Source organism: Leptonotus elevatus, chromosome 21, assembly GCF_054856555.1.
Source record: "Leptonotus elevatus isolate MCC_2025b chromosome 21, RoL_Lele_1.0, whole genome shotgun sequence".
In the NCBI taxonomy this organism is placed as follows: domain Eukaryota; kingdom Metazoa; phylum Chordata; class Actinopteri; order Syngnathiformes; family Syngnathidae; genus Leptonotus; species Leptonotus elevatus.
Window position 1 is genome coordinate 8531574 of NC_141259.1, and position 14747 is coordinate 8546320.

The window sequence follows — 14747 nt, forward strand, 5'->3', positions numbered from 1 at the left end:
GTTTGACTGTGGAACAGACCAAACCCATTCCACTGCTGGGTGTGAATTAATGTTCTTGGGAAATAACTCAACTCATTTGGGCGTGGCAGTTGCGTATAATAGCAGCAAATAGTGTCAGTCACAAGTTTTGCTTGATGACTTGTTGTCTTGAGGCAGACTCTCTGTAAGTACAGCATTTCGTCTTTTAAAATATAAAATTGTCAATAATTTACCAGTCAAATGTAATACAACATATTTGGATTGAGCAACTGATACGAGTTTAGTCTTTAGTTTTCATTCATTCGAAGAAATTCAGAACCAGTTAATAGAATTTAAATCATTCAAACCTTGCAATGTTTTCACGTCATTATCCCTTCAATATACATTGCGATCAGTTGTAGTCGCCTTACATCAAGTGCAAGAATACATTTAAATCCAGTTATTAATATTTATTAGTAATTAATATTCCAATACTGAATACTTTGATTTGGTTATTTTTAGTCATCTCCTTTAATGACTTTTTAAACTTCCACAAAAGCCAAACTTTGTGTTTTTATTTGCATTCCACCATTAACTCATTCACTGCCATTGACGGCTATAAACGTCAACATTTCATTTGAACTATTTCTACTAGTTTAACATTTTTTTCCCCCACTTTTGTTAACAAGAGGATGAAAACCTAGAAAAAAATGATTGTACATTTAGAACAGATACAATTTGTGATTAATCGTGAGTTAACTAGTGAAGTCATGCGATTACATAAGATTAAAATGTTTTATCGCCTGACGCCCCTAATTTTTATTAATCTTTTCCTTAATTTTTTTTAATTTAAATTATTTAAAAATATATATCATTTTAATATTATTATTATTATTTTTTTTTTAAAATAATTTTTACCCGTGTGACTTCTCCAGTTAACTCACAATAAAATTTTATATCTGTTCTAAATGTAAAAAAAAATAAATGTTTTTTTAGTTTTCATACTCTTGTTGACAAAAGTAGAATTTTTTTTTTAATTGATAGAAATTGTTCAAATGAAATTTTTAACGTCTATAGCCGTCAATGGCAGTGAATGAGTTAAGTGGAATACTGACTGATGTGAGGAATCGTCTATCATGGTCCTTAATGATAATCATATTTTATGCATGAGGTGGGTACCAGTGACCTTAGACAGAATTTTAAAGCATTGGCTCTGTGTCATTCTATGAAATGGTGCTCTTTCTAGTCTTTCCATCAGACGCAATGGCAACAGCAAACCCTCCCGACGAAGCCAACACGATGTTCTTCTTGGCTTTGTTTAAAAAGCTCAGTGAGGAGAACACGGCGGCAAACATCTTCTTCTCCCCCTTTAGCATCTCCTCAGCCCTGGCTATGGTGATGCTGGGGGCCAAGGCAAACACAGCCACGCAAATGTCAGAGGTAATAGCTTCGCAATGCAGCACTCCATATCAGAGAACATGTTGATGCAGGCAACTATTTTCATTCTGCCTACAGGTCCTCCGCTTCACTAAGGCAAAGCAACCCACGGAGGAAAAACAAGAACAGACGCATTTGATGCAGTCTCCAATGCAAATGCAAATTAAGACGCGGGAACAGATGCGGTGGCAGCTACAACAGTCCAGCAAGCTGCCACAATATCTAAAAAAGGTGCAAAAGCTAACAACTACAGCATTGGTTATCTGACACACAATTTGCAAAGTGGGGTTATTATTATTATTATTATTATTATTATTTTTTTTTTTTACAAATTACACTTTGTGTATTTAAAGCAACCACATAACTTTGCTTTAGAGAAGCCCACTAGCTCAATGCTAACACCACGGACAAGCTAAAGAATCAATGTTGATTGAAAAAGTGGATTTGAACACAAACTTTCTCAGCATAAAATATAACAAATACCCATGTATATATTCATCATCTGTGGGGGGAAAAAAACACTAACAGGACAATTACTGCGCCATTACTAAGCAGACGTGAAACTATCAGTATCTGCATTATACTGACCCCCGGTGGCCAAGACGTATACAACACTATGTGGGGTTGAAACACGGACATGGGTTGGAACTTCAGTTGGAACAGATTGCAAAGGTTATACAGAGTTTTACACTATGTCAGATATTTAATTTTCCTCTTATTTGTCCACAGGTTCTGAACCGCTCCGAAGGTGAGGATGACGTCCACGCCCACTTTCAGCAACTTTTGGCCGAATTCAACAAGACAGGGGCTGGGTATGCCCTCAGCCTTGCCAACAGGCTGTATGGCGAGCAAACCTTCACGTTTGATGAGGTGCGTGTTCTGGTTATAAGCATTTGGAGAAAGAATTAGTTTAACAATGATTAATTAATAATTTAAGTCATTCACTGCCATTGACAGCTATAGATGTCAAAAAAATCATTTAAACTTTTTTTTATTAGTTTAACATTTTTTTCCATTTTTGTTAACAAGAGTATGAAAACCTAGATTTTTTTTTGTACATTTAGAACAATTACGATTACAAATTTTAATTGAGTGATGCCCCTAATTTTTAATAACCTTTTCTTAAAAAAATAAAAACTTTTTAATTTTTAATTTAAAAAAAATTGTTGAAAAAACTATACAAAATTAGGGGCGTTTTTAGACGTAATTAATCGCACGACTTCACTAGTTAACTCATGATTAATCACAAATTTTATATCTGTTCTAATACCGAAAAAAATCTCATTTTTTAAAAACTTTTGTTAACAAAGTGGGATTTTATTTTTAAACTAGAAGTAGTTCAAATGAATTGGCAGTGAATGAGTTAATAACAACTACTGGTGAGATGCCCCCCAATGCAAATTACTTATGATAGCAACACGTTCACTCTCTTATTGAAACACTAAGCAAACAGACTCAAACAAATAAATATTGATTGCGAAAACAATACCAAATCAGTTCAGAATCGCTGCTTTTGATCCAATTCATCATTAACTCTGCTTCAATTGCAACCTTTCACGTATTTCTACTTTCCAGGGCTTCCTTGCAGAAACCAGGAAGTACTACGAAGCTGAACTGGAGACTGTGGATTTCAAGTTTAATGCAGATGTAGTCAAGGGCAAGATTAACAGCTGGGTGGAAGAGAAAACACAAGGTGCGCTGCTCTCATTTTAACTTGCATGTTATCGATTGTCAAGGCAGGCACGCATATTGATATATTTTTTTCTTTCTTTGGTAATGTGAATAACCATTTGTTGGGCCGTACGATTCCAAGGGAGCTATTTTAAAACTCTTAGTTAGCACCCTTGGACTTAACGACCCATGGTCTACGTTAAAACTTTAAATTATAATAATATGATAATAATATAATTTATAATACTTAAAAGATCATCATCCTTCATTTGTCACATTGTTCATATAGTTATTTTATTTATTTATTACTTATGTTTCTTTGACATTACATATTGGATATGTATCAAGATCGCATATCTAAAACCTACTGATAAATGCCAATAACATTCACCAGGTAAAATCAAGAACCTGATCAAAAAGCTAAAAAGCAGCACCAGGATGGTACTGGTCAACGCCATCTATTTCAAAGGCAAATGGAATCAAGAGTTTGATGAAAAGTTGACTCTTGAAGCTCCATTTCGAATCAATAAGGTAATTTTTGAGGAACGTGAATTTGCTTGCTGAACTGTACAACTCTCGCATCTCCCCATGTTGATATGTTTACTGTACTTATTATTTTTGACTTTAGAATGACACCAAGCGAGTGATGATGATGAAGCAGAAGAGTAAATTCAACTTCATCGCCATCCCAGAGTTAAACTGCCAGGTAAGAAAACAACTTTGAATGCTTTGTTATTTGAATATCCATTGCGTCCACAACAATATTGATGAAACCAATTAAAATCAAATACTCATCAAGTTTGAGAACAAGAATGATGTAGGAGGGAATGTCAATGTGTTTTTGTTGTGTTTTTTATTTATTTATGAAAATGTAAGCAATTTTGGACAGGGTCTAGAGATGCCTTATGAAGGGAAAGATGTCAGCATGTTCATCTTCCTGCCCAATGAAATAGAGGACAACACAACCGGCTTGGAGAAGGTAAAACCCATGACATAATTATTTTTTTTTTTTTTTAAACAACATGCACAATATTAAAAAAAAAGTTTTTTTTTGATAATGGTCACCTTGATAGTTGGAGCGGGAACTCACCCATCATCAAATTATGAAGTGGACAAATCCAAAGAATATGGAGCGCGGCGTGGAGGTTGACGTGGGCCTGCCTCGATTCAAGATGGAGGTCCGTTACGAATTAGAGGATGTCCTGATCGGCATGGGCATGGTGGATGCTTTTGACGGCGATAGAAGTGACTTCTCTGGTATGTCCGTGAAGGATTCCTGATGCATCTTTTCCGGAAGTTATATTGATAACGTCCTTTTTGCATCTACAGTATGTAATAAGTAAGAAATAAATACAAAAAAAAAAACTTAATGCTGCTGTAGCACAAACACAAATAATCATTATTGAATACCATATATAGACATATTTTTGGGCTTTTGTTTTAGGCATGTCTCCTTCCAATGACCTGGCGTTGTCAGAAGTCATCCATAAGGCTTTTATCGAGGTGAACGAGGAAGGGACGGAGGCTGCTGCAGCCACTGCTGCCATTTTTGTGGAAATCACCTCACTGCGTCCACCTAAAGTCCCCAAGGTCTTCATCGCTGACCATCCCTTCCTCTTCTTCATCCGACATAACCCGTCCACTACAATCTTGTTTGCTGGTCAATACACCTCCCCCGAATGAGCTTGTACTGTGTATTTTCTGCAATGAATTCATTTAACAGAACTTTAGCTCTCTTATTTCAACACTTAATTCCCCTCACAGGATGACGAAAGTGTCTATTTTACTATCTATTTGGAAAAGAAGCAACTACCGGTATGTTCTCCAAATTGTAATGCATCATTGTAATTGCGTCATTCATTCATCAATAATTAGTAAGTTTATTTGGGATAGTTTTTTTCTGACGGTTTTATGTTTATGCTCTCGTAAAGGTGTGGTAGCATGGCAAATTGAATAAATATTTACAGTCACTTGTGTCTGTTGAGTTATTGTATGTACTAAAATATTGTTTGGGACATCTCACAAGCAATTCAATCATTTCAAATCAGTACGGAACTTGGCATGCATTCTACATTTGATGTTTGTACATTTCGCCGATCCAAAATGTACTTAATGTATACTGTTCACACTTCTTTCACATCGTTTTACTACAAATTAATAATAAATGGCTCCTTGTAACCTTTGTCACACCTCGAGTTGCGTGTCTTTCAAAACATTTGGATGAATTATTTCCAGATTCTATTATACCTGTATAATCTAATATTTACTGTAAATTAATGTTTTGAATAACACTATTTTAGGTCCACACTTGAATACAGAAGCCATTATGTAACGATCAATATACATTTAGAGATCAACATTATTCTGATGTGGCCAGTGATGGAAAGGACTTCAATACCCCTTGACTAGATAATAAGCTGTATTATTTTATTTTTTTGCTATATTAACTGGCTAGTAACTCGGCAGGAGAATGAAATCAAAAATTTAGCTTGAAAGATTTGATCATTTAGCCTACCAGGGAAGGGAATAGACAGACATTTCACCCAGTTCTTTGAGCACTCCAGATCTATTCCAGTGAAAACCTGTTCAAAGTTGGCAACAAGGCATATACCACAAAATTAATTTGACAAACTAGGTGTGCCAGGGAAGTGCAAATCTGTAAGTCATGAACTGGGTTTAATTTTAAAAAATACTGTGACTTGACTTAACGTTTTTGTTTTGTTGTTGTTGTTTTATTGCTTTGACTTCCGAGCAAAAGAGGAGCGCTGACATCACGACAAGCCGCATGTTGGCAAATAGATGAGAGACGCTTCAAACAAGAGCCTCCGAGCTGTTTATTGCCACATCTGTCAAACTAAAAACAGAACAAACAGATTACAAGCTCAATGCTAACACACAATGCAAAACACCATTGACAGGCTAACAATACCATGAATGTTGCTTGAAGCATTTTTGTTAACAAGAGTATGAAAACCTAGATTTTTTTTTTGTACATTTAGAACAATTACGATTACAAATTTTAATTGAGTGATGCCCCTAATTTTTAATAACCTTTTCTTAAAAAAATAAAAACTTTTTAATTTTTAATTGAAAAAAAATTGTTGAAAAAACTATACAAAATTAGGGGCGTTTTTAGACGTAATTAATCGCACGACTTCACTAGTTAACTCATGATTAATCACAAATTTTATATCTGTTCTAATACCGAAAAAAATCTCATTTTTTTAAAAACTTTTGTTAACAAAGTGGGATTTTATTTTTAAACTAGAAGTAGTTCAAATGAATTGGCAGTGAATGAGTTAATAACAACTACTGGTGAGATGCCCCCAATGCAAATTACTTATGATAGCAACACGTTCACTCTCTTATTGAAACACAAAGCAAACAGACTCAAACAAATAAATATTGATTGCGAAAACAATACCAAATCAGTTCAGAATCGCTGCTTTTGATCCAATTCATCATTAACTCTGCTTCAATTGCAACCTTTCACGTATTTCTACTTTCCAGGGCTTCCTTGCAGAAACCAGGAAGTACAAATTAATTGGAAATATATTCATAGGACTATATTCAAACATTTTGAAAAGGTGTCTAACAACAACAGCAACATTAAATAATAATGAATGTAGTCTTGAAATTTCACAAATGCATGAAAATGTTTAAAAACAAGTTTAATTCCGTGTAATTCCTGCATTAGTTTACGGTCAACAGCCATGTGGATTATTTGCTTTCGGCTTCCGTGGAATGACGTCATCAACACGGAAGCTGCTACTCGGTGACAAGTTTCTGGGCGTGTCAAAATACGTTTAAAACAGACTTTTGACAGCCTTGAGCCTGTCTTTGCGTTTTCTGACTACCTGAGCAAACGCGTCTGTCAGTACCGGTAAGTAATTCACTTTTGAACGAATTTGTACTTTACTGGCAGCAACAGTTCTATTATTTATATACAGTGCCGTGATGTAGATTGAATCCAGGAAGTATTGGTAATGGTTGATTTTCAACACATCAAAAATCAGATACGGTGGTGCAGGTGAGGGGAAAATATTACGAGACCACTGCAAAATTACCATGTCAATAAATCTGAGGGATGCTAAGAAAAAAAAAAAACCTTTCCTTACATTACTGTAAGCCTTTGAATGATTGCGCAACAAGCAGCATTTGGCCCGAAGTTCCCCCACTTCCCCATTTCCCGCCTTTCTTTTCAATGTTGTTCAATTGTTCACATTTTTCAGTGATCTCCTACCTTTCCCCCCCCTACACATCTCAGGTGAACATCTAGACTGAGTCTATAGAGTGTTTGACGCAAAGTTTCAATTGTATAACAAAAATATTTTCAATAATGGTCTATTTTCTGCACTTGTGTTTTTTTTTTTCAGACACGATGGCATCATCTACCCCTCTCTCCGAGGCCAACACCAAATTCTTTCTGAATTTACTGAACAAATTGAGCGACAATGACCAGACTGCGAATGTCTTCTTTTCCCCTTTTAGCATCTCTTCAGCCCTTGCCATGGTGATGCTGGGGACGGGGGGCAACACAGCCACACAGATGTCAGAGGTAGTGGGCACGTGCGCACACAAAAGCATGCACACGCTATAATTTAGGAATAATTACTTTATTCTTCGCAGTCCTGTCCCCTCTTTTTTTTTTTTTTTACTTTATGATTATATTATTAAAGGAAATATGGTGGTTTGCAAATGTGCAAAGTCATTACAATATATCACAGAATTGGAAAAAATAGTTGAGAAAAGTTTTTTTATGCCAAATATTTGTACAAAATTCACAGTAAAAAAAAAAAAAGTCCCTCATTTCCTGATGTAATGTAGCCCTGCCCTTAAAACAACAGACTGAGCTATTCTTTTGGATGAAGTTGGAATGTAGGTGAAACTTGATTCTGAAAACACCAAGTGTCATTTTACATATAAGGATCGCCAAAGTAAAGGCACACCCTAACATGACTGCAAAACATTTGGCATTCAGCGCGATGATAAGTTGCTGACAGTGCAAGGGCAGAGGTCAGTGAACATTTTGAAATGCACTCGGTCGCTGATAAACATGCCTTGCCAGACAAATATATTTTATACTGTCTTCCCTTTGTTTGTGTGTGCCTTTATTGGGAGCGCTGTTCATGTTGTACCCGATTTGGCCACTTAGGGGCAGTGTGGTTCCACGCGGTCTGATACACTGTTAAGTTGTAGCCACAGTAGAGTTGAAGGAAAAAGTCACGATCAAGTTATTCCAATAAAAGTAGTTTTTTTTGCAGTGTGGAGCTATTTTTTTTGAGTGATAAAAGTGCCGCGAGTAGTGCGCTAATTAGCATTAGCGAGTCAGACTGGAGTAGATCATTACGATTCCTTGAACATCTATAAATTTAAGCAAAAATCATTGTCAATCAAATCATTTTGAATCAAAAATCTTTTTTAACCGAAAATCGATTCTGAATCGAATCGCACACCCACAAATCGTAATCGAATCGTGAGACATTCAAAGATTCCCACGCCTAGTGTAAACATTTTATCCTTTTCTTTATACCTTTTAAAAAATAATAATAATAATTCTAAACTTGTGCGTAAAGAAATGCACTGTTACATATTATAAGGTTTTAAAAATGACATTTCCCCAAAGAACGTAAAGGTAAATATTCATATTTTTGTGTTGTGTTGTAATACTGTGTGAATGTCTCCTTGTCTAAGGATATTAAAGTCGCCTGTAGTAATTTCACACCATGCACTTCTCTGCGGAAGGATCAGATTGTCATATCCTGCACGCATCTTGATGTCTAACCAACTTGACCCCCCCCCCCCCGCCAGGTTCTCCGTTTCACTGAGCCAAAGCCAAAGCAACAATATTCAATGATGCAAATGCAGCAACAAGTCCAGACCATATCGCTGCCAAAGGTGGTAACATCCATAACAACTAAACTATTGCAAGCATGAGGAACACGTGACTAACTGCTGCTTTGGGTGGTGTTGGTTGAAGTTGGGCAAGTCTGCAAAAAAAAAAAAAAAAAAAAAAAAAAAAAGAGAGAGAGAGAGAGAGAGAGAGACACGCGACCAAAGTGCAACTTCAGATGTTATGTTTTGAAACTTTGGCTTGGAAGGGGCTCCACACCCAATGGTGTTGCATAATGTAAAGGAGTGAGGTGCTATCTTTTTCTTTTATGGTTTCTTCCTGGCGTGGCTGCTCAGAACCACATTTTGATAAAGACAAATATTTCTGGAATAACAATGCACTACATTCAACAAATTCATGATAAGATCGTTTTGTTGTGTGCTAATATGAGGGGTTCATGCATTCTTTAGGTGTACCGTGACACCGGCATGGAAACATTAAAAACAATTGCCTCCTTTAAAAAAAAAAAATACTAAAATAGCTAGGGCTGGATTTAAAATAATAATAATCAAATAATCAATGTTGAATCAATTTTACTTTTCAAGCCTGATATCAATTCATAAAACCATGAATTGATTATTTTAATATCTCTTACGGTTTACTGCAATTATTGAATTACAATTAAGAACATTTTTTCATCTCATCCTTGCTGATGTCAATGTTTGTGTAATCATCGCACTAAACCATTTAACCAGTTACTTCCTCCTCAAAATAATGTTTGTGGAGTTTTTATCATGTCCTTGACATTTAAGAAGAATTGATGTTCCATTATTAACGAATATCGGATTGGCGTGAAGTGAATGGAATTGAACTGAACTCAAAATTAAATCGATTGGGGAAATTACAATAAATAACATTAAATTATTTAATTGAAGCTTCCCCCATAGTTGATCAGGGGGGGGGGGGGATGTCCATTTCTTCTTAGGTCTAACTCACACAAATAATACTTTCTAAAACTTTGTACATGAGGGCTGACTTGGTGGCGGCATTGCATGTGCTTTGTGTCAAGGTTTTTCCGTCTTTCCATCTATAACCATTGATGTTAATTGTATTTGCAGGTCAACTTCGGTACATAGTTATTCTGTGATGTCGTCAACAATGAAGTCTCATTACCTTCTTTGGTTCACAGTGTCTGCAAACCAAAGGCCAGGGGGATCAGGTTCACGCCGACTTTGCCAAACTCTTGTCTGAGCTGAACAAGCCGGACTCGTCGTATGCCCTCAGTGTTGCCAACAGGCTGTACGGGGAGCAGTCATACCAGTTTGTTGAGGTTTGTGTCGCAGCATGCAGCGCCTTACACAAGAAGGATGAGTGAAAGGGAGTGAGAGTCACAGATGCCAATCATAAAAGCTTTTGTGTGAGTGAGTGAATGAAGAATGAGGAAAGTGAAGTCGACACGGTCTGCATCCAAAATGAAAAGTTTGCCTTGACAAAGATAATGAGCCTTAATTTTGATTAACACTGCCAACTTTGGTTAATTAAATGTGCTATGGTAGCTGGTGCCCAAACTGTGGCCCGGGGGCCATTTGTGGCCCACCTTCCATTCTTAAGCGGTCCGCGGCATATACAAAAAAAATTGTGTTACAAATACATTTGTTTTATTTTCTGTAGAACTTTTCTGAATATGCAAAGATGCAAATTAACTATATACAATTAAAAACAATTAACATTTCTCTTCATAACACTATGGTGATGAGTGAATTATTTAAAAAAATAAAATAAAATTTCAAGCAAAAATGGTTTCCTCCAGGATATGCTTTATGTCAAGGTCCAAATTGTAAAAATGTCACAAATGATTCCCAAGTAGCTGCTTTGAAAACGGTCAACTTAGGACAGATTGCTCCCGTTTTGCTTTGGAATGTAGAGGTTGGATTCAGGGGCTGATTTGGTTGGTTACAGGTTCTCGACCACCCCAAAATCTTGCAAAATCTTAAAAGTATTTGCCTTATAAAAACCTGTTTTGCAAAATATATTAGTGTTTTTTTTCTCCCAATTTATAGTTTATATATTATTATTATTACTAGGGCTGTGCAATTAATCGAAATTCCATTTAAATTTCAATTACTACACTCCACAATTACAAAATCTGCATAATTGTCAAAAAAAGTATTATTAATACTAATTTTAACTTGTTTGAGTTGTTTAAATTTATACATTAACACCCTTTTTTAAATATTAAAATAACTAATTTAATAAATTGTGTTTCATCTAAAAGGAACTTTTATATTTAGTGTTTCAAATAATTGTATTTATCTTAATGATTATTACGTTTAAACATTTTCTTGTTTTGCACCCCCCCAAAAAATGATCGTCCTAATTGTGCTAAATTATTACCAAAAATAATCGTGATTAATATTTTCTTCATAAATCGAGCAGCCCTAATTACTACTACATATTATTTAAATTTATAGTTTGCATTTACAAACAAAATGCAATTGCTTGATTGACTGATGTTGGTGTATTTGACAACATTAAAGTAAAAAATTAAAAATCAAAGGAGCCCTTGCATCATTCGATTCTTCTGCACGTGACCATTGGAGGAAAAAGTTAGGACGCCCCTGCTCTCCAGTATATAAAACAAATGTATATGTAGGAGGTAGTATTTCTAGTATATGCCGCGGTCCGCTCAAAAATGGATGGCGGGCCACAAATGCCCCCCGAGCCATAGTTTGGACACCACTGCAGGCTACCCTCACAATAATAAACACATTTGTTAAACATAAGCTTTGTGATGGTTTCAGGACTTTCTAAAAGACACAACGAAGCACTACAAAGCAGCTCTGGAGCCTGTGGATTTTATCCGAAACTTTGAGGCGGCCAGGCTCAACATCAACAAATGGGTTGAGAACGAGACGCAAGGTGGACTTACCACACATACGCAGAAGACACACTTTTCTACTCTTCCCTTCAAACCTCCACAATGTCCAACACTTGTTTCTCATTGTGCCTTTGTTGCTTGCCAGGTAAAATTAGGGATGTGCTGGCGAGCGGTGTTTTGGACAGCATGACCAGGCTAGTGCTGGTCAACGCCATCTACTTCAAAGGCAACTGGGACAAAAAATTTAAGGACAGCGCCACGCGCGATGCCCAGTTTAGGCTCAACAAGGTAACACGGCACCGACATATTCCGCAGAACAATGGAAACTTTGAATATTGGTTTCCTTCCTGGTTTCCTGTTCATGATACACACCTCCGCCCATTTGTTAAAAAATCTTTTTTTTGGGAATGGTTTGGCTCATATACAAGGACGTGAACAGGATGTTCCCGTTATCAAGTTGCGACTGAAATGTGGCAGAGTTTGGCTCAAACTTCTAAAAGTTCACACTGCTTAATTGCAGACACGCCTATGTGGACAAACCGACTGATTTAGCATGTCGTAACTTAGAAAAGATTCACAGATGGAAAAAAATGAGAGCGAACTTTGTTCCGAGTTGTTTAGACTTGTCGCCAGCAGGGCGTTGACTCATTAGCGAATACGGGGCTAATGCGGCAAAAGGGCACTGATATTTAGTTGCAGTATTTCAAAGGGAAGTCAACCTTCAACATTTCTTGTCAATAATATGTTATATGTGACCTCACTAGTCTAAACAAGACATTATGATTATTATTACATTTGTGGTATGAGTCAAGTCCAGCCATTTTTATCCATCTCAGGGGGCGGCCATTTTGCCACTTGCTGTCGACTGAAGATGACATTGCATTTGCTCGGGGCTCAGGCAACGACCAATCACAGCGCACCTGTTTTCTGAAGCTGAGTTGTGATTGCCATTTTCCGGCAACTATGAAGTAATTTTCCCTCGACAAGAATAGGCAAAATGGCCGCCTTCTGATATTGATAAAAACTGCTGTATTTTGTTGCTTAACTCATATTCTACTAACACAATATCAACCGGAATGCTATATTTAGATTAGTGGAGGAGCATAGAACATATTATTGCCAAGAATTTTTGGGGGGGTTAACTTACTCATTTATAGAAATACTTGACTCAATGAGCCATTTTCAGCAGTAAAGAGTTAATATTTTGTTCAGAATTAATTTAATTGATTTATTTGTACAATTAACATCTTTAAAAACACATTTTTCCACTTGCCGTCGACTGAAGATGACATCACCTGCGATGAGGAAGTAGGTAACGACCAATCATGGCTCAGTTTGCTGACCAAACCCATGAAACAGGTGCACCATGACAGGTGATGTCATCTTCAGTCGACAGAAAGTAGAACATTTTGTTTTTAAAGATGTTAATTGTACAAATAATGTAGTTATTGGACAAAATATTAACTTTTTACTGCTGAAAAATGTGTAAAATACTCTACTTTCAATAAGCTTCGACATATTGACGTCATTCATGGTCTTCATTGTTGTTATTTTTAGAACGCAAGCAAACCAGTGAAGATGATGCACCAGAAAACCAAATTCCCTCTCGCCTTCATTCCTGAAATCAACTGCCAGGTACTGCGATCCTTTTGACCTAAAAAAAACCAAACAACGCAGACATTTCATACGTCATAAAAAACGTAACCAAAACTTCTGATGAGCAGGTCTTGGAGATGCCTTACATAGGGAAGGAGCTCAGCATGCTCATCTTTCTACCCAATGACATAGAAGACAATTCAACTGGTCTGAGTAAGGTAAGAGGCACAAAGATAATACACAATTGCTTAGTGGCACTGGAAATTTTCAATTGAAATGTCAAATTCATCACAGATGGAGAAGAATCTGAACTATAAGAACTTTGTGGAGTGGACCCGTCCCGACATGATGGATGAACTCGAGGTCCAGGTGGGCCTGCCTCGGTTCAAGATGGAAGAGAGCTATGATATGAAGAATGTTTTGCTCAGCATGGGAATGATGGACGCATTCGACATATCAAAGAGTGATTTTTCCGGTAGGAATTTTGCCCGGCGAATGTCCCATAATTAGAATCCCCGATCGACAGTTCACATAGTCCAAATCGAATCCGTTATGTTTTCAGGCATGTCTCCCGCCAACGACCTGGTATTGTCAAAAGTCATCCACAAGGCTTTCATCGAGGTGAACGAGGAGGGAACCGAGGCTGCCGCAGCTACTGCTGCCGTCATGATGTTGCGCTGTGCTCTGAGAACACCCACATTCGTCGCCGACCACCCCTTCCTCTTCTTCATCCGGCATAACCCGTCCATGAGTGTCCTTTTTGCCGGCCGATACTGCTCCCCTGAGTGAGCGTTTTAGTGCGTCACTGCAGTGTTTTTCATTACCAGCATGTTTACGCTTTTTATTGGGCTACTTACTTAGTCTGAACCGCTGCGGTAATCTCCGACTAAGCCTCCTATGCAATTCCGGGATGCTTTTAAAATGATTGCTCACTGCCACTTTCTGCGGGGACATTCCCTTGTACATGGGTGAACCTCATTTGTTGGTTCTTCCAGTACTGTACTGTACTGTACTTTGTATACTTTGCACCTGTTCTAAATTCAACCTTCCTACAACTGTTGGGAAAACACATTTCATGGTTTAATCCTCATCGCTCCATTTATTGTATTGCAACCAAAGAGAATCATGATATAAAGATACATTATGCAGATTACAATTAGGAATATACAGTTTACAATACAGTACAGTATGCAAAAATTAACCAAAGTCAACATAGAAATAGCAACAGCGCAGCTATTATGCATTATCTATACACATTATTGTATGTATGCAATAAAAGTGTGCATAAACACAAATTACCTACTGTTGTCATTTACTTAATTTCTACTTTTAAAACAGTATTTTTCTTAAATATCTGTACTTGTAGTAAAGTAC

General features: G+C 36.8%; 2 protein-coding genes across 4 annotated transcripts; both read left to right on the forward strand.

The window, feature by feature from the left end:
- The first annotated feature begins 90 nt into the window (after positions 1-90).
- LOC147155740 (leukocyte elastase inhibitor-like) lies at positions 91-5248 on the forward strand. Of its 2 annotated transcripts, none has more exons than XM_086065978.1 (10): positions 91-163; positions 1205-1398; positions 1474-1626; positions 2125-2265; positions 2971-3088; positions 3461-3597; positions 3695-3772; positions 3956-4045; positions 4140-4323; positions 4511-5248. In XM_086065978.1, the coding sequence occupies exons 2-10, from the start codon at positions 1222-1224 to the stop codon at positions 4747-4749; spliced, it is 1317 nt and encodes a 438-aa protein (XP_085922104.1). In that variant the 5' UTR covers positions 91-163; positions 1205-1221; the 3' UTR covers positions 4750-5248. The 2 variants fall into 2 exon arrangements, with proteins under 2 accessions (XP_085922104.1, XP_085922105.1); XM_086065979.1 differs by lacking the exon at positions 91-163 and adding an exon at positions 983-1129.
- A 1562-nt stretch (positions 5249-6810) lies between these two features.
- LOC147155741 (leukocyte elastase inhibitor-like) lies at positions 6811-14668 on the forward strand. Of its 2 annotated transcripts, XM_086066333.1 has the most exons (10): positions 6811-6949; positions 7443-7624; positions 8878-8964; positions 10089-10229; positions 11701-11818; positions 11923-12065; positions 13335-13412; positions 13502-13591; positions 13668-13848; positions 13936-14668. In XM_086066333.1, the coding sequence occupies exons 2-10, from the start codon at positions 7448-7450 to the stop codon at positions 14160-14162; spliced, it is 1242 nt and encodes a 413-aa protein (XP_085922459.1). In that variant the 5' UTR covers positions 6811-6949; positions 7443-7447; the 3' UTR covers positions 14163-14668. The 2 variants fall into 2 exon arrangements, with proteins under 2 accessions (XP_085922459.1, XP_085922460.1); XM_086066334.1 differs by lacking the exon at positions 8878-8964.
- The last annotated feature ends 79 nt before the right edge of the window (positions 14669-14747 follow it).